Source organism: Passer domesticus, chromosome Z (genome assembly GCF_036417665.1).
Source record: "Passer domesticus isolate bPasDom1 chromosome Z, bPasDom1.hap1, whole genome shotgun sequence".
NCBI classification, from domain to species: domain Eukaryota; kingdom Metazoa; phylum Chordata; class Aves; order Passeriformes; family Passeridae; genus Passer; species Passer domesticus.
In genome coordinates this window covers 52,373,781-52,401,024 of record NC_087512.1, presented here as the reverse complement: position 1 = coordinate 52,401,024, position 27,244 = coordinate 52,373,781, and the positions used below count along the sequence as shown (strand labels likewise).

The window sequence follows — 27,244 nt, the reverse complement described above, 5'->3', positions numbered from 1 at the left end:
ATCCTTACAGCTGTTCCTCTGTTTAGACATACCAATAGTACTGTTAGTGGACTTTACTTTTGCTAACAAAGTACTTCTGTAAGTAAGTTAAAGTGATCCACCCATCACCTCCAAGCATCACAGCAATAAAGGGAGTGGAGCAAAAGTCACTGTCAAATACACTTAGTGGAGTTTGCTCATGAGTGAGACACCAATATATGTAAATATTTCTGCTTCAGCTTTTACTAAGACTGCACTCCAACTCCTGCTAAGATTTTCTTCTTACTGTTCTTTTTATACCTAGTTGAATGCTCTTTCCTCATACTTCTGGAGCTGTCATGGAACCTTCTGTTCTTTGTTACATCTTTGGAAAGGAAGCAAAGGATACATCTCTCTGTGCCTAACAGTAACCGTGAATGTACATACTTTTTGTGTCTTCAGGGTAATGCTGGACTGGTGTTTCTGTGTGGTGGTTTTGACTAGGGCAGAGCTAGTTAGCTAGTATGGAGCCTTGTTTTGGATTTGTGCTGAACACAGTGTTTGTTATATTCCATAGCATACAGCATCATAATCAGGATATAAAGCTGTGGGGTGAAAAAATGGGGGGAGATTCAGAGTGATGGCATTTGTCTCCCCAAGTCACTGTTACACATGATGGATCCCCATGCTGGAGATGGCTGAACACCTGCCTGGTCACAAGCAGCAGCAAAGGTTTTGCTTTTTTGTGTGTGCAGCTTTTGCATTCCCTATAGTTTAATAGGCAACACTAATAACTTACTAGACAATTTAGTCTTTATCTCAACCAACGAGTTTTCTCATTTCTCTGTTTCTCTCCCCAATGTTGGTGAGGGAAAGAGCAGCCAGACGGAGCTCAAGCCGTTTGGCGAGCAAAGGAAGGAGAAGAACAAGAGGAGAAATGCGTCAAATACTGGCTGCTACCTAAAATCAAAGGCTCCAAGGCCACCAGCAGCTGCCGCGGAGAGAGCAGCGATACCCTCTGCCGGCAGGGAGACACCTCTGGGAACGCCACCGGAGCCGGTTTGTTTAGCAGAATCACAGAATTATTCCCTTTCGGAGACCGTGCCCTCCGGCCACCAAGGCACGGTTACTTGGAGCACCTGGAGCAGGTGACACAGGAACGCGTCCGGGTGGGTTTGAATGTCTCCAGAGGGGCAGAGCCCATGCCCTCCCCAGGCAGCGGTTCCAGAGCTCTGCCACCCGTGACAAAGTTCTTCATATTGCAGTGGAACTTCCTGAGTTTTAGTTTATGGCCATTGCTCCTCGTCCTGTCGCTGGGCACCACCCTCCCGGCACCCGCCTTGGAGGCATTTACAGGCATTAATGAGATCCCCTCTCAGTCTCCTACAGACTAAACAGGCCCAGCTCCCGCTGCCTTTCCTCACAAGGCACGGATGCCCACACCATCCTCATCTCTATGGCCTCTGCTGGACCCCTCCCGTGGCTCTCTGTGCTGAAGAGCCCAGAGCTGGACACAGCACCCCAGCCGTGCCTCACCAGGCCCGGGGCCCCTCCCTCCACCGCAGCCGAGCCGAGCCGAGCCGAGCCGAGCCGAGCCGAGCCGAGCCGAGCCGAGCCGAGCCGAGCCGAGCCGAGCCGAGCCGAGCCGAGCCGCTGTCCCACTCCGTGTCCCGGCGCGCCGCGTTATCAGCGCGCTCGCGGCGACCCCACCCCGCGCCGCCCATTGGCCGCCCGCGATCACCTGAGCGCGCCGGGCCCGCCCCGTGCCCCGCCCCATTGGCCGCCGCTCCGCCAGCGGCGGGCGCCGATTGGCCTCGGCAGCCGCCGCTCCACCGCCCCCCGGCAGCGCGGCCCCGCCCCCGCCGTTTCCCTGCGCCCCGGCCTCCGCCGCGTCGGGATGAGCCGCGCTTCCCCATGGAGACCAAACGGGCCGAGATCCCCAGCAGCGTCCTGGACGACCTATGCAGGTACGGCCGTGGCGGGGGGGCGGCCCCAGGGCTGCGGTGCCGCTGCTGCCGGAGGGCGGGAAGGGCGCTTGAGCCTGCCCGCGCCCGGGGCGCGGGGCCCGAGATGCTCGAGACGTGGAGGGGCTGCGGGGCCGCGCAGCCTGAAGGGGCGGCTTTGGCCGTCCCGCGGCGGCCGGGGAGCGGAAGGACGAGGCTCGGCCCATTCCCACAGTGCCCGAGGCTCCGCCCTCCCCATGGAATCCGTCCTGGAAGGGCGGGAAGGCTGCCCGCGACACCTTGTGGACCTGGTGTGGGGCTGCTCCGGCGGCGGGCCAGGAGCCGAGTGCACGGGGGAAGTGGGAGAACATTGTTTGTGGGGATTTCTTGCGGGGTTTGGGCCGGAAAACGTAGAGCTGCGTCGGCGGTGTTTGCGCAGGTGAAAGAAGAGCTGGGAGCGTGGGGCTGGCGTGACGCGTGGCCCAGCCGTGGTGTGGTACTTGCTGCTCCGAGGTCTGGTTCCGTTTGGAAGGGGCGCGGGGAGTCCCTTCTGGGGAGGTACCGCTGCTGCAGGGAGCGCGCCGGCGGGCGGAAAGGGAGAGCCGCAGGGGCACCCTTCGGTGTGAAGCTGCCCCCTCCTGCTCGTCGGTTCTTTCCGAGCGAAATGCTTTTTTTGTTCCAGGGGCTTTGCGCTTGAATTTTCGTAAAGCGTGGATTCTGTAAAAGGGCCAAGTTGCATTTTCCCTCCTGCAGTCTCAACCTCTGATCATCTGTGGTGCAGCCCTTCAGACTTTGTCATTTGTCTGTCATCCCCAGAATGTGATGACACAAACTGCATGTGATATTTGGCATGAAATAATTCTTCTATCTTACCACTTCCAAGGGACTCCTTATGAGGTATTTATGTAAAAGAGGAAAAGGTTAGTGAAGAGGAAAGATACCCCTCTGCTGTAATTACGATTTTCAAATGAGTGAAAATGTTTAGAAGTGAGAACACCACAGGAAGGTAGAACTGTCCTGCTCAGTATTGTTTTGCACTTGTCTAATGCAAGAGTCAGAGTTTGTCGTAGGCATGTAAATTTTCAGTTCCTTAAACCTGGCCTCTGAAGCATGTTTATGTTTCCATTGTGTCTCCTTTGGGCTCCTTGCAGAGAGAGGAACTTGCCTCTCAGATCCCTGTTCACATATGACACAAGATTGAAGACTTCTTCAGAAAATCCAGAGAGGAATTGCAGTGATTACAAAACTGATACAGCCTGTTAGTGTCACTTCCGTGGGGTGACTGACAGAAGGGCACATGGGTATTTGAATCTTGAATTGTAATAGGATCAGTCCCAGTGTTTTACTGTGTTTCTTTAAGATACTGTAATCTTCTGTCTTAGAAATGGTGTTTTGTATTGTAATTCTGTTAATGTTATAAATGTGTTATAAAAATATCTGTAATATCCTACATTCTTCAATCGATATGTGATATTAGTGGGAATTTTGGTAGAAAGTGACAGGTGATTTTTCATAACTCAGTTACTGGGTATTGTTAAATAGCAAGTTACAGGTATCCATGTCAGATTTTGTCATGCTGCCTTGTGCTATGGAGTTGTTTAACTGAGTAAAGAAGTGGATATGCAGAGTCATAATGTGGGTTTAGCAGCTTCTTGAAACTTCCTTTGTCTTGTAAACAAGTCCTTTTACCCCGTTTTTGACTTCCAGACTGTGGTTGGTTCACCTTGCTCAAGTGGCTAGATGCTCACCCAGCCACACACTTCCCCACTTCAAAAAACATTTGAAAAAGAGCTTTTTCTCCATCCTTGTTTTTCCCAGGGAAACTTCCTGTTGGCTTCATCCTTTCATTCTCTCCTTTCCTCTCCTTTACCTCCTTCCCTGCAAGCAGCTCAGGGGATGGGGAATGAGGGTTGTGGTCAGTCTGTAACACATCCTCTCTGGGGCTCTTCCCTTTTATGCTTTGCCCCTGCTCCAGTGTGGGATCACTCCTACAGGCTAAGGCTTCTTCAGGACATATCCATCTGCTCCAGCACGTGATACTCCAAAGACTGTAGGATGGACATCTCCTCTGCCTTCTTCTTCTCCAACTTTGGTGTTTGCACTGCTGTTTCATGGTATTTTTCTCACTTCCTCTGCCTGTCTGGCATTTTTGTCCTGAAATACACTTCCCCACAGGCACCACCATCTCAGCTGCTGCCTCTAGCTGTGTCCCACAGTGTGTCCAGCATTAGCCCATCACTGCCAGCACCTGGCAGCTGCACCTAGAACAACCTAGAGATGCCATGCCTGTTGTAGCACTTCATTCACTCCAAGTAACTTAGAAGTTAACTTTTTGATTAATAAATATCATTGTACTTGGCTTTGCTATTGTTCTCTAAGCCTAATCCCTGGCATATTCTTTCTTCTCTTTGATACTGATGCACATTTTATCTTTACATTTATGTTCAGCTGCAGTGCTGGGGCAAGAAAATATCATCAACTAGATGATATGATGTAATGTAGACTTTTAAGTTCTTATCTTTTAGTTACAGCAACTTTATAGGTAAGGGATCTTTTCAGCAGTCAGAGCCTTCAAAAGAAACTGGAAGTGGTAGTGCCAATTGAAAATTGGGAAGTGGTAAAATGTTGATGTGAATAAGGCTATTCGTGCAAGGGAGAATCACCTTTGGGTTAAAGGGACCTTAAAGATCATCTCATCCCAGCCCCTCTGCCAAAAGCAGGGACATCTTCTAGACCAGATTGCTACTGAACACTTCCAGGGACAGGCCATCCACAGCTTCTCTGGACAGTGTGCCAGTGATTCATGACCCTCACAGTGAAGAAGTTTTTTTCTATTATCTAAACTTTCCCCTTTTTCTCTTTAAAGCCATTCCCCCTTGTCACTATGACATAGTAAAAAGCCCCTCTCCAGCTCTCTTGTAGCCCCCCCAAGGTCCTGAACGGCCTCAGAGACTTGCTCCAGCACGTCCCCATCCTCTTTTATTGAAGTTCCAACAGCTGAACACAACTCTTAGGTGAAGTCTCACCAGAACAGAATAAAGGGTGAGAATCACCTCTCTTAATCTGCTGTGCACACTATGTTCCATCAAAAGAATGGGTTGGGCACTCACAATGTCAGCTCCTGTCAAGATTCTCATCCACCAATACCTCAAATCCTCCTCCCCAGAGCTGCTCTCCATCCGTTCTCTGATCAGACTTTTTACATTGTGCTTGGATTGTCCCAACCGAGGCACAGCACTTGGCTGTTTTGAAATTCATGAGGTTCACACAGACTCCTTCTCAGGCCTGCCAAGGTCTTTAAGGGTATCTGGCCAAGGCCTTTTTCTGTGAGAAAATTCAATAGGAGGATGAGAAATAAAATCATAGTAAATAAATAAAGGCTACAAACCTAGCAAAAGAATGGTAAGAAGATGAGAAATCCATAAACAAAGCACACAAGTCTACAAAACCAACAGAGGAATGATAAGGAAGGCAGTGGTGAAAACCAAACCTGGCTACTGGTTGATGAGGGGGTATAGGAATGTTTGTTCCAGCAAGTTTATCTGAGTATGGACCTGTTCCTGGAAAACAGAAAAAAAGTGGAGGAATCAGAATGAAAATATATTTAGAGACCGACCTAAGAAATCAGAAATAGACACAATGACAAGAAACAAGCATGTTAATTGCACTAATTGACCAACTGCCAAGAAACCATAGGCATCACTCTGAGGAATATCAGCCTGGCCTTTGTATCTGGTAGGATCTGGGGGATCTGGCTTTAGATCTGGGGGATATTCCACACTCTGGGTTGAGAGGAGTGCCACAGGAAAAGAGAAGCAGGGAGGGACAAAGCAAAGGTAGGCAGAAAGGGGTATAAAAGAGCTTGGCTGTAAAACTGGGCAAGTTACTACACTTCTCTGACCCTTCTGCCCAAGTGTCACTGACTCCTATCTTACATCTTCTTAGTAAATACTTACTTTTGTCTGGATAATTCCACTCTCTACCCCCTGTATATGTGTGCTCCAAGAATGAAGTGCCAGCTGCTGATGGGAGTTCTGTCTGATATTAGCAAGGTGTCAGCTGCTGGAGTGAGGGAGCAGATCTCAGTGCCAGCCAGTCCCAGGAAGGGGTCTCAGCTCCCAGTGTCTGGGGTGGCTATGATGAGTGTCCTGGAAACCAGCCTCTGTGGGGGAAGTGGTGGGAGTGAGGGCAGTGAGGGGCAGAGCACAGGCAGCTGCAGCAGGACTGTGGGTGTGAGGGCGATAGGTGCCTTCCCCAGACCTCTTGTGCATGTGTTGTCACTAGCAAACTTCAAACTGGACCATCTGGTGGGGCAGGGACCTGTGTGAGGGGCGTGAGGGTCTGGGGTCTGGGCAGGGCTGTGGAGTGGAACAGGAGACCTGTCATAGTACTAGGGGGATCTGTGAATGTGCCTGGAAGCCTGGGGAGTATCAGGTGTGTGCCTGCACCAGTGAGAGAGTGACCTTCTGCCTCTGTCCTTGGCCAGAGTGCCTTAGAGAGCCAACCAATTCTGAGATCCTGTGACAATTCATATTTGTTAGATTTTAAGTAAAGATACAGTATTTCTGCTTTGAGCAATGATAATTATGCACTTTTGGAATTTAGCTGGTTGCACTCGGGAGCTGAATGTCAAAGATCTCCATCATATGATTTAAGTTCAGTGGGGTGTATGACCTTAAATTTCTAAAAAGGAAGTTCTGCTTTCGATACAAATACATTAATAAATAAAACTTCTTTTGCTTAGCTGAAGTGGTGTATCACACAGTGCTGCTTAAACTTTTATCTCAGTGACTCTGTCTGTGTGCTAGTATCTGAACTGAACCTGGTTGTCCATGTTCAGTTTCAGACTGAGGAAATTTGTAGGATCATATTGACTTTTAAAATCTATGTAAATTATTAGTTTACTGTGGTTTTAAGTGAAAAAAAAAAAAAACAAAACTATGTTCAACTTGTGTCCTGGAAAAAATAGCACTGAAATATCTTATCAGAGTTTGCGGATGTTATTTAATGGACTTGTAAAAATGCTTTCATTTTTGTAACACAGCCATTTAAGTAGGTTGTCTTCACACTCCCTGTTTTTACAACAGTTAATTTACTTAGTATATTGTAATTTATATTTCTGAAAGATCATAATAATCCATTTTCCTTCTTGACTTTAAAAGCTGTATTTTACTTTGTGAAAACTCTTTACTGTCCTTGTGGAACATGAGGAGGATCGGAGGTCTGTTGGTATGTGCTAATGGATCAAGAATTGTACTGTTGCAATGTTTTATTGTTAGCTGTATTTAATCAGTAGATTTGGCTAATCTTACTCTTTTTCTTTCCTGGCAGCCGATTTATTTTGCACATTCCAAGTGAAGAGAGAGACAATGCAATCAGAGTGTGTTTTCAGATTGAACTTGCCCATTGGTTTTATTTGGATTTCTACATGCAAAACACACCAGGATTACCTCAGTGTGGGATAAGAGACTTTGCTAAAGCTGATATCCTTTTTATTACTCTGATTGTTTTCTGTCTCAGTGGTAAAGTGCAAACTGAATATTGTTAACAATATTTCATAGTATGATAATGTCAGTTCATGTGTTAATGATTAAAAGTTAGTATTGCTAGGTATGTGATGTTACTGAGTTCACTGCTTCATAACTTTGTGGCACTCACAAAAGAGATGTTTCTTGGACTGCTAAAGAACTATGGAAAACAGTGTGTTTCTGATGTTTGAGGATCATAGTTGCACTTTGCATGCTAGGTTGGTTTCAAGGGTGTTGGTGCTCTTCAAACTGAACTCCATAGATTATTAATTTTCATTTAACTAGTGACATAAATATTAATGAAGTTGAAGGTGGTATGTGTTCTGCCATAGGCAGTGGTATGTATTTGTTGCAAGTTTCTGTAGAGTAGAAACTGCATTTTTACTGAATTCAGATGGTTCGCCTCAGCTGTTTTTCTTGCTTGCAGGGGCTGCTGGAATGTGTACTATCTAGTCCTTGCTAGAGAAAACTTTGTGGCTTTCATCCAGCAAGTGTTTTAGTTTTAGTCTTGTCCCATATGTTCTTGATCTGAGATTGAAATATTGCTTCTAACTTTGAGGATAATATTATTAGATGAAAGCAAAGATGCTTTCGCTGCACAACATACTTATCTGTTAGTTTCATAATATATATTCACTGCAAAACACTACAGCTTTTAACAGTAAACTGTAAAAATATGGTCATATTCTGTTTGTTGATGTTATGCTGTTATTTTATATATGTTTTAAATTATGAATATAGTTTCAGACCAACAAAATTCTCCTTCTAATTGTAGGCAGTGCAGAAAAAATGCAGTGTAATAGATGTTTATGTTCATTACATATTTCCCTTTCTAGCCCATATTTGCCACAAATATTAGTTCTGATGCAGTGTATTTTTAAGTATTCTGCTGTGGAGTATTTTTTATTGGTAGTATAATATATGTAATATATAATATTATTACTTTGATTAAGGACTTGCAAATTTTCTCTCAAAATTTTAGAGTTATAGAGGTTGTTTATATTTCCTCTGCATGGTGAGTTTTGATAAAGTGTATTAGAATTAAGATTTCTGTAACTATATGTCATTAAAATAATTTTTTTTGCATACTAAATACTGAATATAGGATTCTGTGCCATAATCTTAACAAATGATTGTGACAAAAGTGCATTCCCATTTATTTCAAGCACAAGAAACTGAATTTTTTTCTGTCTCTTGCTCACTTCAAAATTAAGAAAATGTGTTTGCAAATAATACCTATTCAAAATAACTGTTATGGGGTTTCTTTTTTTCAAAATTACCCTCCTTCAAACAGTCAGCCTTGTGCAGTCTTTTTTTTTTGTGGTTTTTCTGTGTGTTTTGTTGGCTTCTTTTTTGGGTATCTTTTTTGTTTGGTTGGTCTTGGTTTTGCTTTGTTTTGTTTTGTTTTAAATTTATTTAGATTGCTTTGTATAGGAATTGCTGAATTACTTGATGCTCTCTAACTTTCAGTGTTTGGTAGTGGATTATTTGTAATTTTTTTTACTTCCAAGAGAATCTATCTTGAACGGACTTAGGGGAGGGAGTGTTTATTCTACATTTGGAGTGAATATCTTTTGTATTCGGTATGTGCTTTGGAACTGGCTGCTTAAGTTTATTTTCCTTAACATCCTGCTATACTCTTCAGTCACTGCCCCTTTTTACTGCCTCAAGGTGAAGATGTACAAAAGGTTTTAGATGAGTGGAAAGAATACAAAATGGGAGTGCCGACCTATGGTGCAATCATCCTTGATGAGACACTTGAAAATGTAAGTATGGAAATAGTTGTGAAGGACTGTCTAGAGGGAGGGATGGCGTATGCTAGCAGAAGTAATTCTCTGTTGTTTACATTTTTCTTCTGGAGAAATTTACATTCGTTGTCAGATTCGCAGAGATCTGAGAGTTGCTTGATATTAGTAGCTGTGTACAGAAATATAATATGTGAGTCAGTAAACACACTTCTGCGTGCTTTCCTTCTCAGATTTTATTTTTTTATTCTGAGTTACACTATTCTGTGAAATATTTCACAGTTCTTGCTAGAACACAGAAAACCTAATGGTTTCCTTCCTTGCGGCTAACATATTCTTTTGGAAAGCAAGGGGATGGTGGAGGGAAGACATTTAATGAAATTGGTTAGAACACCTCCATGTTTGACAGTTGCATTCCCTTGTATTTTGTAGGTTCTTTTGGTTCAGGGCTATTTAGCAAAATCTGGTTGGGGATTTCCAAAAGGGAAAGTAAATAAAGAAGAGGCACCTCATGACTGTGCTGCTAGAGAGGTAAGTTATATCAACTCCTTTAAGATAAAGAAGTGAAATTTTGCTGAAATCAGGATATATGTGTTGGGTGAAAAGGCATTTAGGTAATCCTGTTACTGAAATCGTGTGAATAAATAGTCTGTTCTTGCAGTCATCTTTTAGTGCCTTTCTGAGTTCCAAAATGGTAATCAAGGCTAAGGTTATATATTAAAATAAAACCCAAAAAAAGTTTATGTTTCACATGCTTTTGCATTAATGTGCTACATGAAGTGAGTACTATTTTTAAAGTTCTCTGCTGAACTGTGAATTTACATTTAAGTATTACTTGTGGTGCTTGGGAAATCTTATGTAATTTAGGACTTTTGGTGTATTAATTTCAAGGGTCACCATGACTTTAAAAACATGGAGAAATGAGAATTTAGCCTATGTAGACTGGTCGCTGTAAAGAGGCTAAAGAGCTGAGTTGGAGGCTGTAGAATTTTATGTAAAAATTGTGAAGAACTTTACTTTTCTATTTTTCAGTTACACCATTTTTCAGTTATTTTCAGGAGCAAGAATCAGTGTATATTACAAGTAAAATCTGAAAAAGAAAATAATCTGTACTTATTGCTCCTGGAGACCTAGATATGTAGTGAAGCTGCATGTTCAAAATGGCCTGTAAAAGAATATTACTGGTACAAATTCAGTGTTCATTCAATATAATATAGCCAGAGTTTTTGAGAGAGAAAATTAAGGTGAGGGAAAGTAGTATGATGCATTTAGTGTTCTTCAATTTGACTGAATCAGTATCTGAGAAATCAAAGGGTTTTGGTTTTTTTTTTTTTGTTTAAGTATACCTGTCAAGGATAAACTAGACACCTACTTCAAGAAGAAGTTACATGAAGTGTATCTTCCTCTTTACTTCAAGCTATGCCAGCAAACGCATTAAAGGGGACACAATTAACAGTGGGGGAAAAAAAAATCTTTTGGTAGTGTTGTTGATTTGAAAAATCTATTTAGATTTCACTAGTGAACAGCACTATTGTTACCTGTCGGAACCCAGGACATCTCTCTGGATGCCCTGGATGTCTCAAAGCCCTGGCAGGGGCTCAGAGACCCTGGCTGGAAGCCAAAGACACCTGGAAATTCAATCTTAATTCATGGAGCAAATTGCCAACCTTATATGAAGAATTACAGGTCACAAGAGTTTAAGTAGCATAGTAGTAGCAATCACAGGGTGAAGGGAAAAATTTTGGAGCACTGTACAGGGGGGTTTTGAACCTTGTAGAGGGGGGTTTGGAATTCTATACATGGCGGTCAGGAGTCCCAAGATGGAGGGATTTGGGCGTGCCCTGTCCTTCTTCTTTCTTCTCCTTGGCATCCATGTTCAGGATGATGTTGGCATGTGTGGATTGGTTCATGGTGAAGGTGTACTTGCTAAGAAGGATGAAAAGTATTGGAAATAGAAGGTAAATATCTAGTACGTAGTTTTCACTATAAAAAAGACAACGTCCCCGTGGGCGGGAGAGAGTGCCCTTGGCTGTCTTGCTGATCAGACCTCGGCTGGACAGACAGAAAAACTTTGTAGATAAGAAATAATAAACACAACTGAAGACCGAAAAAGCGAGAGTCCAGACTGCTTCTTCAAAGCGTGGCCTGCCCAGAACCACCTTTTCCCATGTTGGGGCAGAGACAAGTAACAGCCGACCCTGACAGTTACCATCTTTTTTTTCTGACAGGTGAGATTGTCATTGTGGATAGACTGACAATTTATTTTTTATCTGAAATAAATTTTTCAACTTCTTTCACTGGAGTCAGCACAGATCAGAAACCATAAGCTGCATGTGTGTAAAATCTAATTGAAGAGGTCTTCAGTTGGCAGTGCCTACAGAGTTCAGTAGTAGCTCAGAAGCTGATGAGAACTAACCCCATCCATATTAATAAATTGCTACATGAAGGTGTAATAGAATTGTTTCAACTTGCATAACAGGTTTGCAGTTTCAGAGAAATCTAAAGCATGTAGATCCTTTTTCTATTTCTGAGCAAACCTCTATGTGTAAAGGCTTGTTTTTCTCAGCAGCTTTCATGGACGTATCTGAAAAATAGTCATTCCTTTGCTTGTGGTAAGAGGTTGTGAAATAATGACTCTGAATACACATACACTAATTTCATCTAAATACTTCTCAGGTGTTTGAAGAAACTGGGTTTGACATAAAAGATTATATCTGCAAAGAGGACTACATTGAGCTGCGAATCAATGATCAGTTAGCACGGCTGTACATCATTCCTGGAGTTCCCAAGAACACAAAATTCAACCCCAAAACTAGAAGGGAAATTCGGGTATGTGCTGTCTTGTCTGAATCTATAGGACCTTTGCAGAAGTTGCTTTTTAAAGCCAGAAGTGTGTAAAATAATGAACCCACAATGAACACCTTAAATGCTAGATACCAGCGGCATCTCTGCACTGTAGGTTGACTTCTTGCAGCTCACCTGATCATCTGTCTGACATCTCCATTCATCATGAAAAGACAATAGAGCATGCTGCTAAAATACAATTCTCCTTTTCTCATAGGTGATGTATATATTAATTATCTCATATTATTCATAGTTACAGATGCAAATGTAGCTATATATTTGCAAGTTTAATATTAGTTGGGGACATGCAAAAGCCATATCAAAATGACATATCCAAAGGACAAACTAAGGATTGTTTTCTTCTTTCCTGTCTAATACTGTCATATTTGAAAAATAGTATATTTTAAGGAGGAAGTTGGGAAGGGGACAGAAAAAGGGAACTATTTTGGACGTACTGTGTACCATTAGGCTTTCAAAAGGTATTGTGAAAGCATAAGACAAAGGCTCAGGTAACAACTTGTTGGAACCTTTGTCAGTGGTATCTGTAATCTTGAAGTTTGACTGTTTTTTCCTTTATGGCAATTCAGTTAAAAACAGCTATATTTCCATGCAGATTGTGTCACTAAACAGGGCATCTTGCTTATTTTGCTTTCTAAATAAAGAAAATATTTGACTTGACAAGACTTAATTTCTTGCATTAGAGACCTGTTTTTTTAAAATATGACATAAGATGAAATTTAAGGGTTTTTTAAAATATACAGTAAATATGGTACTTTGTAGAACAGTGACCATATGTGTGGGAATGACAGAGTTTTGAAGCTTTGTCTTCATCTGATGTAATGCCACCAGGCAGGCTGGTTTTGTACTCCCTGTAGAACTATATTGAAGACTTGTTCAGTTTGTAACTTATTTCCATAATTTGCATCTTTTCTGTACTTGGGCTTTCAGAGTACATTCTGTGATAGCAAATCTTATGTGCATTCTTCTACAATGTCTGTGGTCAGAGTTCCTAATTTTGTTCCCCATTCCTCTAAGTGTACAGTTTTAGTTATTAAAACATAAATATAAATACATATAAACATAAATATAAAAACCATATAAACAGTAACACAAATCCTATCGCCATGGTTTTTTTTCTTTTATTCTAAAACCTGAAACTTGCTGTCAAACTAAACACCCTTCTTACTTTTGAATGGGTATTGGTAGTCCAGTATTGATCACACTTTAAGAAAAAGTTTTTGAAAATTATTCAAAGCCTGTACATTTATTTATGGCATTCTGTGTGCAATGGTTTGGTTGGTTTGTTTATGAAACTCGTATTCAGAATTTAGTTACTGATTAATACCTTTCATATTTTAGGTGTGATATCGTGCAATTTTGTGCTGTACCATCTGCTACTGTAGTGGCAGTCGAAAGAGTTAATTAACCTTTTGTGAAAAACGCTGTTGTGGCCCGTTAATTTAAGTATTCAATGGTAATTTTTTGATTAAGGGAAATAATTGTGGCTGATACACATTTGTAAAAATCTGCTATGGCTACAATAGAGGGTATTTTGATTTTATTTCTTGTTTTTCTAGAATATTGAGTGGTTTTCCATTGACAAATTACCATGCCACAGAAATGACATGACCCCAAAGTCCAAGCTGGGTTTGGCGCCTAACAAATTTTTTATGGCAATTCCCTTCATCAGGTATGTTTGAGATGAACCAAATGCTAGGCCAGGGTCTTTCAGACAACTTCAAATTCTTTAGATTTGTTTTGGTAAGTAGATCTTGTTGTACTACTCCTTGCTCACAGGCCATTGAGGGAATGGATTTCCCGAAGGAATGGAGATTCCTCAGACAGTGACAATGGTTTGTCATCTGCAGGGAGCACACCTTCTAAGCCCAACTTGGAAAAAGCTAGGTAAGAACCAGGTCAGTTTAACATCTCTATATTCTTTCTTACAAAACACTGGTCATACAAATATGATAATATTATACAGTGGCAATTATATACATACTGCTTGTTCTTTTCTCTTTATCCAAGGATTTGTGTTCCAGTAATAGGTAAATAACAGAAAAATAAGCATAGATGTATATCATAGATTTGTAAGTATGGTGAGAACTTAATTTATGTGTTGATACACAGGTGTCAGAACTGAGATTATTTCCTCAGTCTTGTTTATGGGAATCAAAAAAACCAGAAGCTAAAACAAGTAGATAACTTCCAGTGCTTCAAGTTCAATATTTTTTGGCACTTCTGCACAGGAAAAATAGGTCTCTCCAAAGCAGGACTGTAAAGTAGTCTAAGAAGTGCTGGATAAAACCTGTGGGAATCAGTAGGGGAACATGTGCTGCTGGCTTTAGATTCAGCTGAGTGGAAAGGGGTAGAGCAAATGTTGAAAGCTGTAGTCCTTTTGAGAGGACTTCAGTAATCTGAGCCAGGGCAACACCAAGTCTGAGAACAACAGGGCAAATATTAATGTGGACTTGGCCTCTTGGCTGTGGAGAATGCAAATGGCAGTGAGCATTATTAGAGTTTCCATACTAGGTTACTTAAGATTCTTACAGATTATTCTCAAAAAGCAGAAACTTTTTTCATATTTGTCTTCTGCTCTCAGTAGATTTGAAGTTGTGTTGTGAACTGTCTTTGTTTTCCTGCACTAGATCCAAACTTCGCTGTAGTCAACAGGTGTTTACAGATGGCTTTTCAGGAGAGCACTTGGTGAAGCCAAAACAGCCACAGAAGCCATATAATCATCCTGAGATGTCTGAAGTTTTGAAAACAAAGGTAGGCTGTTTGTTAGGCAAGCATGTGCATCTGGACTATTTAAAACAGATGTCTTTGTTCATAAGGGTTTCCTCTCTAGGACAGAACCAATGAATTTTGTCTCCAGAGAATGCAAAAATAGAGACGTGGGAATGGGAGAATACTCTTGGGAATTCTTTGATTTATCTCACTAGAAGTGGTGGTATCAGGTAGCATTTGTGTTGTTTCATGTATAGATAGTAATTAATACTTGCCGTTTTGCTGGAATCTAGTATTTCTGCATTAGTGCATGGAAATTCACTGAATGGAATTAATTGTGTAATAATTCTGTCATATTCAGTACTAGAGAGAATGGGTAACAGTTGATGGCCCTGTAGCTTGAGTGTGTGTTCTGTTAATTTCAGTGGGCTTCCATTTTTCTGCAAAAGAAACTGTTTACCTGTTTTGAAGTTACTTGAAGTTTTAATTACTACGTAGGAAATGTCAATGCAATGATGTCCAATTCTGCCATTTAAACTCTTCCCTCTACTTATTTTGGACTTAACAGCAGAGTCAGAGCGTGAGGAACAATGGCAGAAAGCAAAATCAAGACACTTCCAGCCAAAAGAAGCGAACAAATGGACTGCACAGTCAACCAGTTAAGCAAAACCATAACTTGGTAAGAAACATGCAGAGTCTGTGTCAGTAATATGTTCCAGTAATGCTTAACAAATGTCCAGGACAAGATCCTGCTGAAACAAAGTAGAGTGCCTATCTATCAAGAGTGTGTTTAGTCAGAGTATTTGATGTATGTTTGTAGATATATAACATTTCTTACCTTGTATGCATATACATCTATAAACAAGCCAGAATCTCATATAGCTTTTCAATCATAACATAGAGCTGGTTACAGCAGTTTGTAAATTCCAGTGTCACACTGTTTGTGTTTTACTTTCCCTTGCAGTTACTAATTGTGTTTATCCAGTTCTCAGTGGGAGTTGACTCACTGGGCTGTGCTCTCTTTTAGAGTAGAATGTGCTTTGGATTCCTTGTTTTTTTGTGGCTCTTCAGTATACTTTGTTGGCTCTTGTGCAGCTGTGAACCCCCAGTTCTCTATGTAGCTCAGCTGGCTTGTCCAGGCTTTAGGTTTTCTTTTTTTGTTTACAGGCTTTAAACTAAATTCTTCCCATTCTAGCTTGTGGTTATTGCCTTCTTTCTCTTATTCATGTAAACATACAGAAACCATAAACTTGTCCTAAATTCCTTACTGCAGTAAGAAATTATTAGTTATGTTTGAGTGTAGAAGAGTGAATTGACTGCCCACAAATTTAGATGGATAGGAAAAACAGTAATGGTAATCTGTAAGATCTTAATTGAGATAACTGTTAATGCTCCACAGTTACTTTTCAGGCTTTTCACAAATTTTTCTAAATATTTCTCTTTTTCTGTTTCACTTGTGTTTTCATGATGGTCCGTCTTTCAAAGTTTAAATATTTTGTGTCCAGTGATAATTTTCTAATGTAATTTGAAGGCTAGGAGACTCTTAATTTGGAGAGAGTGCAAAGAGCCATATTTGTTCTGCATCGTTGTACTTACAGCAGCAATACCTGGGGCTAAAATAATTCCTCCCTGGAGAGTTTTGAGTTTTGTGTCGCTAAAGCATGTTAATTTAATCGGTAGTAGCAGCACGTCTGTAAATACATTCCCCTTGCCTCTTTTGGGACAAGCTCATTGCTTATGCATGCACAATGTTGATTACACACCATCATATGCAAGGTCCTTCCAAAACAAAATTTTCCCCTAAAAGTCTGCATGTTAGAAATGTTTTCGTGACTGTTAAAAGTTTGAATGATTCTGAAAGACTTGTGGATTTAAAGCATGTTTGCTACATCAAGTAATGTGACAGAATTAAAGCTGAGTTAGAGGTAAAATAATTCAGATGTGGGGTGTGTCAAAGCATGCCAGTTAGATGATGCTTAAATATAATGCCATTTCTTTATCAAAAATGTGTAATGTATGGTTATTCTCTTCACCAGAAATGTGAAAAAAAGCTTAATCCAAGAAGACTTCAAGATAACTTTGAAACAGGCAAGTGCAGTCAGAATTTTCATCCACTGTCCTGTGCTACAGGCTGAAGGCACCTGAATAATGATGGTTGAGGGCTTTTCCTCATGCCAACCTTCCAAATATTATAAAACCATGTTTTTCCAAGGTAGTTTGAGGTTTTGTTTGTTTTTTAATGGAAAAGATACTGTTTCATGTTGGTCTTGCATGCCTGATATACACCAGGTGGCTGAGTGAAAAAGTAACTAAAAGCTAGTTTAGAAAAATAGCATCTGAGTCAACACAGTGCTGGTAATTGAGCGTGCTTTAAGGCTTTCTGTCCTGCTAGTAATAAACTGCAGCAGAGTGCACACAGTTCTTTACCTATTGCTCAGGAAACAGTGCCATTTTTTTTCTCCTTGTTAAGAAATGGCTATTGAGAAATATGTGTAAAATATATATATATGTATGTGGCTGTTGAAAGTGTTTCCAGATTGCTGTGAATTTGAAGATTTATTCTAGCCTCTAGACAACTTTTAAATATGGCTGGTTGAGTCACCTTCTTCTTTTTATACATGTTTTGTTATAAATATTAATTGAATATATGTTTGAGGTATGGCTTTGTGTTGTTTCAGATACTTTTATTAACACTATTTTCTCTTTAAGCAGAAGCAGCACATGAGATGTGTTGCTCCAGCGAAGATGCGCTGCCAGAACATGTAGACGGACATTCTGTGGCATGCAATGGCCATTACAAATTTGTTTTTTCATCAAGAGCTTTCTTGAGTTTCAAGTTTGACCATGATGCCATAATGAGAAGTTTTGACCTCTGACAGCAAACTTATTATGAATAAGAATTAGACTTGCCTGTTGCAATTGAGGGGGTTTCTTATCCAGCCTTACTCTTTCTCAGGAGTTTTTTATTTTGTTTTGTTTGTTTGTTTTTGAATGCAATGCAGGGACTGACTGCTGGTTTGGAAAGGTTTGTTCTCTTTGCAGTATGGGAGTGGCATAGTCAAGTGTTGCACTTTAAATGCAGTCTAGCCTTTGTCCACAAAAGTACCTTTCCAATGTTCAGTTCACTTGTTCCTAGCTGTGCATTAGAGGGCATTCTTTCTACTTGTGTTTTATTTTTTTGTGGTTTGAAATTTTTTTTATTGTAACTTGCCGTGTGTTTTGTAGAATGTCATTGACTTTTTTTTAACTGTTGGACTATACCAGCTTGCTAACCTTTTAACTGTTCTGATGTAAATTATTGGACTTGTTTGTCATTATTTTGTAGAACATTGCAATATTACACAGTGGCAATGAAACTAATTCTCAGAGGACAGCTCTGTCCTAGTGATTTTGAAACCAAGTTGCACATTTCAAACCTAGTCTCAGCCTGTCATCCTTTCTCTGTACTGATTGTTTGCCCCAAATACCTTCCCTCCTTCACACTGATAGTTTTCGTTGGCTGGCAATCACTAGTATTTGAGTCAAATATATAGCTTGTTGACTTTTTGTACCTACTCTTCCTTGGTCTTCAATAATGACACTCAAACTGGGTAAAACTCAGCCCTTCAAAGTGTCTAACTTAGCTCTTGTGCACTGCCCACAGCTGCATAAGAAGAAGTTACAAAGCAGCTGCTTGCGAAAAAAAGAGAAGCTTAACCTTGTCTGTGAGAGGTAGCTTGTGTAGAATTTATACTGAATGTAAATAAGCCTCTGTAGATTTCACTGAGGAGGAAGGCAGGTGCATGGGTAATAGAGGCATTGTGTGACACTGAACAGCTTAATCAGGCTTCCAATAACTGTTCCAAGGGTGTTCAGTATTGTATCCTGTGCTGTTGTCCTCAGATCTCTTGTGTGGTGTATCTGCTCTGTATATATCCAGTAGTATTGAATTGCACTTGCAGTTAGCATTTAAATGATCTAGCCTCAGTCATTTTCAGCTACAGTGCTTTTTTAGGAAAAACATGAAAGATGGGGTGGAGATAGAGGGGAGGAACAAAAGACCTGTAAGAGTTGGGGTGATGGGCTGTTACATCTCCTACAGGTCAGTGGGTTTTGAGCATCTGTGTTGCAGTGGAGAGAAATGCACTGAAACAATTTGTCACAACAGCTTGTGATAGATTTAAAAATGGACTTTTCTCTAGAATAGAGGTAATTGATAACTTGATAGGTTGAATGAACTACACCCTTGTAGTGTATCTACATGCACTGAGTTTTTATGCAACTCATATATGTCATCCAAAACCAAAATCCTGGTCTTCCTTCAACCACCCTACTTCATACACCCTACCTAGTGTTTTCCTCAGAAATAGCTTTAGAACTTTCTCCTGGTTTATTCACCTGCCTGGCACCAGGTGATTTGGAACTCTAATGCTGTAATAATTTTGGCCATGGGAGCATTCAACTTCTGTATCAGTCAACAGGAGATATGGACTACAGCATTTCCTCCTTCTGGAGGACAAGGGTTCTGAGGGCCTTGTTTTTCAAGACCAAATTGTGAAATAGCTCCATCTAGCTTTGACTCACTTTTTTTTTTTTTTTTCTTAAACGTATCCAAAGGCCATACAATGACAAAGAAGAGTAATTGAGAGGGTAGGATAATGCTGGAGGAGGTTATGTTATTCAGCTTCAGGTGAAAACTAATCTTTTGTTACTTCTTTGTGCTATTTTAGTTGATTTCCCAGCAAAAGTGCCTTTACTCATGGTGAGGCAGAAGTTTGTATCATATCCTGAGGCTGCTACTGCCTGTGGAGCTAATAGGACTCTCCTAAGGCATAATTAAATAACGGGCTGTGGAAATCTTTTTATAAATAAGTTGACTTTTCAGATGAATTAGTTATAGATAATTTAGTGCTCTGTGAAATAATGGGGATGTTGATGAAACAGTGAACTTGGAGCATCTGTCTTCTGTTTGGGAAGTCCTGTCCCAGGCAAGAGGAAGTCTTTAGAACAATGGAAGCATGTTCTATGAATAGCAGATGCTGGCTGCCCTCTGTTTACTGTGTAATATTTTCTTCTTAGTGAAAGGTTGGTTCAGTATAAGAGACATTGGTTGCTTCATTAAGCAACCCAAAATGAAGCTTATACATATGTCATTCATTTTAGTAAACCTAGCCTTAATGTGAGTTGCAAATAAATGTGATAAATATGCAATAACTTACTTCTTTGTATAAGGGTACAGTTTCCTGTAGTAGCATTGCTTTCTGCTTTCGTAGTAAGGTTTATCCTAAAACTATGTAAATGTGGTGGCATGTGATCCACTTGGTGGGCTCCAACATGCCCTGCACCGTGAACATTTTGTTTACTGTTGTTTATGTTCTTATTTCACCATCCCTTTATAATTGTACTTCTAGGTTTAGAGGTACTGTTTACATTATCTTCCATAAAACAGTGAAGAAATACTGCAAGTGAGATACAGGCTTTAGTTCTGTGAGTTTTTACTTTACAGGAGCTAGACACAGGGAAATAGGAACTGTGTGCATGTCCAACTTTGAGAGCTGGTGTTGAGATACTTGAAAAACAAACACTGTCAAATTGAGAATGCTGCCATGTTAGGGGTTATTCAGATAATAAACAGTCAGTCAGTGTTCTTGGAATCAACGTGCAGAGTAAACAAATATTAGCAAAAATCCTACAGCCGTGTGGTGCTAGGAATCTGGTACTAGTGTGCAGTTTCTAGTACAACATCAACTCCCTGCTTTAGCTTGAAATTTTTAGCATGTCTTCTCAGAATGCTTCTATACTTTGACCTTGGACTGAAGAGTGGCCTGCCCAGTTAGTTAAGTGACTGAAGTGCTGCTGACTTCAGCTCCTTGATGTACATCAATCATCCAGCTTTTGAAAGTAACTGTGTTTTGCATAGTTTGAAGTCTGGCAACAGTAATTCTGTGAAGGAGAGGGGGGAAATAGCTTTACTTATTGCACAGAGTATTATTTTTTACCACAATGTAAATTCTTTAGACCAAACATGCATAAATTGTTTCTAATGAACTTTTGGGCCTAATCACTGTTCCAGGCTTCTGTGCTGTGCTTCAGCCTTCCTGAACTAATTTGGTGATTTGAGAACAATACTTAGTGATTTTTCTTTCACCTACCTGTGGCAGTTACAGATGTAACAGTTCCTTTTGAAAACAAGGCAGGCTTCGGGTCTGGCTACTTCTAACATACTTGCTCTCAGATTGTAATTTCAGATAAGAACACAGTTCTTCCAACCTTTACTTAATGGGGTGATTTGCTTTTGCACTCATGCCATTATGGTGTGAAGATCAAAGAGTCTACATTAAGAATCCAGACTCCAGTATCCTGTGGTGCAAGATAGCACTGCTGCTCCAGGGGTAACTGGCTGCCCACTTGTGGGGTCAGGGGGTTCCTTAATCCTCAGATACTTGGGGTTTTGTTACAAATTCTGAGCAACAGGTTTCTTTTCCAGAGGTAAAGCCAGGTGCCTTCATGTTTGAAGTTAGGAGGTTATATTCTAAATGTGTTAAGAAGCTCATAGTTACTGAGAATTGGTAGAATAGTCTCTCTTGTTGATATTGATTTCTGTAAATAAACCAATTTTAAGTCTTGCACTGTAAATGTTAAATAATCTGGTGCTTATACACAACTCCATAGTTTCAAATTGTTTTTGTTATTACAATATTTCAGCTTTTGAAACAACCAAAATTATTTAAGATATGGTAAATTTATACAAACTAACTGAAGGTGCTTTTACAGTAAATTAGACTTAGAAACTCTTCCGTAATAGGTTTTTGTTCATATGCATTTATAGCAATAGTGTAGTCAAGAATGGAAGTAGGCTAAATGCTAGTATTTGCACTGTTCTTAATCCCATATGTAAGCACTGATAGATGCAGTAGGTTTTGTGCTGTGTGTGCATTTCACTTTTTCATGTAGCTTGTGAACTTAAAAGGAAGTCAACATTAAACAACAATGACATTGGCCATATTCAAGATTGTACCAGAGGAACTATTCCAGATTGGTAGGAGTACAATGAAACGAAATACTTGGGGTGTGTCTTTGCATTGAAAATGTTAATTTTAGCAAGACTTAACTTTTTGTACAGATTCAGCTTTACAGAAACTCTTATCTTTAAAATGTTCTCAGCTCTGAGTGCTTTTGGGAAGTCAAAAGTGGCTTTGAGTCCTCTTTCAATTCTTCCAGGAAAAAAACAAGCTTCCTTTTAAGTAATTGCTAACATTTCACAGAGTACAGAATGTTTAATTTTGGAAAGGTCTCTATGGATTTTACTGAAAACAAAGTATTTTGTAATTTCTAAGCATTTATTTGTTGATCAGAAGAACTAGCTTCTTGTTTCCAATATGGGTTACAGTTCAGTGCCTTTAAGAAAATGATTACAGCTCATGGAGCATTAATCATTTTAAAATAAGGCATTCATAGCTTTTTGAGAAAACACATCTTGCTAACACAGTTCTCTATGACACATTTCCAATGACGAGAAGAACTTTGCAAATTTTTTTAAGCATGTTTGATCAAACTTACTAAACTGTGGGGATGAAATATGTATCTTACTGGTTGGGTACATAAATTTGTTATCAGAAAATGTACAAAAAACTGCATGATTAAGAGCTCTCAGCAAATACTTCTCACGACAATACTTGTAACAGAACTTTACTGTGTCTGCATGGCACTGCACTATGTGGAAGTCTAACTTCATCCCTGAGGAGCAGTTTAGCTGGCTTTGCAAGGCACTTTTACCATTAAAAAGCAAAACAGACCCCCAGAAGAAGGTGTGGGGTTGTTAATTCAGGCAGAATGCTTGATCAGTGTTCATGTTCCAGGACTCAGACTTGGGTATTGCTTCCAAACAATGACACTTTTCAGGGCAGCACTGCATGCCTCGCAGAAAACAGGAGCCAGTGCTTTGTGGTGTGGCTCAGGCATGAAGGGTTATGTCTTCCTCCTGTTTGTTAAAGCTCGCGAACTCGATCTGTTTTCCTCTGTGTGTAAGTGGCACATCGGTGCTCATTAAGTAGAAAGTACATACAGCTAAAGTTAAAATTATTACAGATTTTATACAACTTTCATTATGTTCTTTTGAAGAAAGTTTGCATTAGTCAGCTCTTCAATTGTATTAAGTAGAATCTGTAACTACCTGTAACATCTACTGTACTGATGATTGTGATTTTGTTTGTTATAAATTGATTCAAAACTGAAGCACACCATTTAGGAGACTATAACTAAGTTAACATTTTCTTCTGTATTGTTATTTTTTCCTCTGTAAAATTAAATTACTTTATAAATAAACATATTGAAGTACTGAAGTATGAATATAAGGATTGCTGGTCATTGTGGAACGTGATGCCTCTGCTGCTGGTACCGGTTATTCTTTCACTGTATAATGTTTACATGTTGCCTTAAGCCAGCAGTGATTATATCTCCTCTAGCAGGAGACAGAAGTTATTTTTTAAAGTCAGCTGTAAAGGTGGATGCCGTTCAACACAATGGCAAAAAAAACCCCAATGTGTTAGACAAACAGAAGAAAGGAAGTATGTGAACTTCAGTCAGTGCTTTTAGAATATTTATGTAATATTGAGTATTTTGTTTTCTTTTTCTTTCTTTTTCATAACTTGTTATGAAAAGATTTGGATGTGCGGTAACAGTTTCACACATGCCCTTCCATTTCCATAAAGTGTTCATTGAAGATGTAGAGGGTACTGATGTAAAACCTGTGGCCAGATCTAAATTCTTAACAACTTTTCATGGCTCTGTTAAGTGAACTTCACTGACAATGTCAAACCATCTCCCTCAGTAACTTAGCTTGGAGATGAGGTATCTTTGTGCAAAGGTGCCTTCAGGGAGTCCTATTCAACAGTAAGGTGACAAACCATGGTGAAACAACTCCCAAGGCAAAGAAACAGCATTAGAAATTTATTCAGAATATAAGAACATTTGTAAAATACGTATTATAAATGCCTCTGTATAAATAAATGCAGTTTTTACAATTCTATATCAAATGAACACAAAATAGCTATTTTACAGCTGCTTGGAGACTAAAAGGTAGCAACACATTGAAAGCTAATTCAGTAAAGTGAAAAGTTTCTCAAGTTACAATCCATGGTGCAGTACACTGGAGGAGGAGAAAACGCTAACAAAACCAATAGAATATGACATGAATGCAAACTTAAGTCACATGTGCTTAGCAAAAGCTAACAGTACATTCAAGCTGGTGAAGATTTATACATCATAGAATTAGAAAAAAAGTTAATTTCTTCTGAGCAGTCTGTAAAATACAAAGTTTCATTCACTCTGGTGACTTAAGAAAATGAAAAAAGTCCAATCATTAATTCATGAATGGACTTAGATTGGCAAGAATCACCTTTTTTTTTCTTGCTTTGCAAATTTATTATTTCTGCAACAAGTTTCAAGAGAGTTAAGTTGCTGTAACTCACGGTGCACTGCACACTCAGGTATTTCTGGTGTGCAGGTACTTCAAAGTTGCATAAAAGGAGTTTGAGGTTTATATGGCATTTTTTTCTGAGGGTTGGTGCCATTTTAATGGGGTACACTGGAGCTGAAGCTGATTATCACTAATGAACAGTTTTCACAGTAACATTAAACCTATGACCACTTCCCAGTTGATCCATTCCAGTATGCTAACAAATGATGCAGTAGCTGCTTGCTGAGGCAAATAAATCAACTGGTGGTCTGGCAAACTATGGCTACTGCTGAGGCTAGATGGTACCAGTGTTGCTTTTTCATCTACAACCTTTATGAGAATAAAAATGGGAGTGGTTTACATTTACTGATGATTTATAATTTATTCTAATGCACTTCTAGAGCACAGTTGGCACAGAAGATTTGTGCTAAATGTAGTGAAATAATCAGCAAATTGTCAGGCGTGGAAAAAACACTGAGGCTGCAGCTTTTTATGCCCCTGAGTATCTGAATTTTTTAATGGAAGAAAGTCTTCTGTGTGAGGGTGCTGAGGCACTGAGTCAGGTTGTCCAGAGGAGTTGTGGCTGCCCTATCCTTTGAATGTCCAAGGCCAAGTTAGATGGGGCATGGAGCAATCTGGTTCAGTGGAACATGTCCCTGCCCACAGAAAGAGATTGTAATAAGATGATTTTTAGGGTCCTTCCCAAACCACTCTGTAATTCCATTAATCAAAATAGGGGAAAAGAAGAGTCTGAGAGGCAGCTCAGTTCTGTCCTCTCCAGTGGAAGGTATTTCACATGGACATTCTGAGGTGACCTCAAGTCATACGGGTGTTTCAGATGCTGGAAGACCAAAATGTAACTGCATTTTTGCCACAGCAATGGTGGATACTTTGTGATTCTTCAGAACAAGTGTGCTCAGCTACCAGTGAAGCTGATGGCAAACCCCCACCCTCCTGGGTGTGAGAAAATTGGGCCAGAAAAGGGAAAACACCATAGAGGACTGCTAAGCAGAACAACAGAGACAGAAGAAATCAATGTGCCTCCTCCCCCTCAAGAGACTCACTTGCAATAATTTCTAGTCACATTATAAATTAAACAGTACAATTATTCTGAGAAAGAGGACTGATCAAAACCAGAACATCACTACCTAAAAATTTTGAAATCAGCATTGTTTTAAGTTGCTGTTGCAATCAACCACATTTGATGCTGGCTTTGTGGATGATGTACTAGACTCCAGAGAAGTAGGAATGACTACTCTAAGGACAGAAGACAACAGCAGCTACAGTGGTAAGAGATGGAAAACCAACTGCTACACTTCCAGATGTAAACAAGACTTAACAATAATGCCACATTCTGAACACAAGTTCCCACAACTATGTTGTCTGACCTAACTCAACAGCAGGCAAAAAGAGTCCTCTCAAATATTTCCTTAGTACTAGTAATGGGAGGCATAAATGAGAAAAGTTATCATAATTCCAAATTCACTAGTAAAAAACTTGAGGTGCAACTCAACATGTAAAGCAAAAATGATAAGCATCTCCTGAAATCAGATTCACTGAAAATCAGCCTGGAAAAGGCAAAGCAGAGGCATAACACAGCAGCAGGCCACCACAGTGAAGGGACTATAGCTTGGCTTTTTAAAACACATAGTTTTTACGTACTCTGTCAAAAAAAAAAAAAAAAGCAAATTCTGAATATAAGAGGTGCTATGGCAGACTCCTGTATTTTGACCCCCACAGAAATCAACCTGATCCCCATGATTTGCTTAATGTTCATTAACCTAACAAGCCAAAATTTGCACTTCAGTCAGTTTGGTAATACAGTAATATGTGATTTAAACAAGAGAATGTTAGCAGTAACAAAAACTAACCTAGGAAAGCTGTAAAACTTCATCATTCACATTCTGTTTGTGGCTGGATATCCATACATCTACACATCTATAATTTTGTGCCTATGTATTCAATATTAAACAGGTACGTTACTTAAGTACCTATTTTTGGTCAAAGAAAGTATAAAAAAGACATTCTACCTCTTGATCACAGTAAGTTGTAGTAAGCACAACACACATGACAAAAATGGCCCAACTTCTTAAACAAAACCTTGGATATAGTGTATATAGGAAGAAAAAACATCTTCTATGTTGCAAGCTAAGTAGTTGCAAACACTATGCAATATAAATACCAGGAGGTCTTCTGTAATTTCTTACCCACTCTTGGCACAGACTGTCTGTGCGGCATGGTGAAACCCACAGCCTTTGGCCCTCTTATGCATTGTAAGAATTACACTTTTATCATAATTGTCAGAGATGCAACTACACTTTATTGTTTTTTTCCCAAATCAACAGGAGTTTTCCTACCTGATTGCACTGTGAGCAGCAGAATTGCAAGCAGGGTGCAAAGAAAAAGCCAGCCAGGCTGTCATCCCCATTCTGCAGCTGCCTCTTTGGTGGTGTAACCACAGCAGCGAGTCATGAGGGTACACTATGGACTTGGGTGCAGAGAGAACTCAGGGACTGGGAAATCTTCCACATGATCTCCAAACTACCCAAATGAAAACCTATTAACATGAGTTATTCTGCTGTGTGACACTGTCACCCATGGGCCACTGATAAAATGGAAGAGAATACAGACATAACAACACAGACAATGTACACAATTATAGCATTATAATTCAGGCACTGCCATTTTACATTATGAAACAGTCCTTAAGGTTAACACTTTTATTATCCCCATGATACCTCTCTGGGATCCCAGAGAAGGAACTTTTAAGTTTTGTCAGCATTGACAATCAGAGCTTTTAACATCTGAAGCTACCTAAAAGTCAACCTCCAAAAGAAAGAAAGCTGTAATGGCACTAAGCACCCTTTAAAAAGATGCACTTAAAGTGAAGTTTCATTGGTGTGTGGTCTGGAGTTCTCTTCTTCCAGTAAAGCTATTCTTTGTTTGAGCATTCTTACTTGGGTTTCATGTCTCTCCACCATGGCCATCATTTGTGATTCCAGTTTCTTCAGCTTATTTTGATGCTTTTTCTTTGCTTTTTCATAAGCTGCTACCAAGTTG

General features: G+C 40.0%; 2 protein-coding genes across 10 annotated transcripts in view; one reads left to right on the top strand and one right to left on the bottom strand.

Moving 5' to 3' along the window:
- Positions 1–1,794: 1,794 nt before the first annotated feature.
- On the top strand, positions 1,795–24,641 carry DCP2 (decapping mRNA 2). 3 transcript variants are annotated; one of them, XM_064403770.1, is made up of 11 exons: positions 1,795–1,925; positions 7,233–7,384; positions 9,068–9,195; positions 9,607–9,705; positions 11,851–12,003; positions 13,596–13,708; positions 13,816–13,923; positions 14,667–14,790; positions 15,317–15,427; positions 16,785–16,836; positions 17,461–24,641. In XM_064403770.1, exons 1-11 carry the CDS (start codon positions 1,873–1,875, stop codon positions 17,622–17,624), a joined length of 1,257 nt encoding a protein of 418 aa, XP_064259840.1. In that variant the 5' UTR covers positions 1,795–1,872; the 3' UTR covers positions 17,625–24,641. The 3 variants fall into 3 exon arrangements, with proteins under 3 accessions (XP_064259840.1, XP_064259839.1, XP_064259841.1); XM_064403769.1 differs by lacking the exon at positions 1,795–1,925 and adding an exon at positions 5,402–5,636; XM_064403771.1 differs by lacking the exon at positions 1,795–1,925 and adding an exon at positions 6,975–7,130.
- Positions 23,664–27,244, bottom strand: part of MCC (MCC regulator of WNT signaling pathway) — a 183,348-nt gene continuing 179,767 nt past the window's right edge. For all 7 annotated transcript variants that reach the window (XM_064403762.1, XM_064403763.1, XM_064403764.1 and 4 more), the window contains one exon: positions 23,664–27,244. In XM_064403762.1, coding sequence (XP_064259832.1) covers positions 27,064–27,244 — 181 coding nt within the window. In that variant the 3' untranslated portion in view covers positions 23,664–27,063.

Coding starts and splice junctions, on each gene's coding strand:
- DCP2 (XM_064403769.1), top strand. CDS start 5,557: ATGTTAATTGCACTAATTGACCAACTGCCAAGAAACCATAGGCATCAC. Junction 9,706..11,850: donor ATGACTGTGCTGCTAGAGAG/GTAAGTTATATC, acceptor AATACTTCTCAG/GTGTTTGAAGAAACTGGGTT. Junction 13,709..13,815: donor ATGGCAATTCCCTTCATCAG/GTATGTTTGAGA, acceptor CCTTGCTCACAG/GCCATTGAGGGAATGGATTT.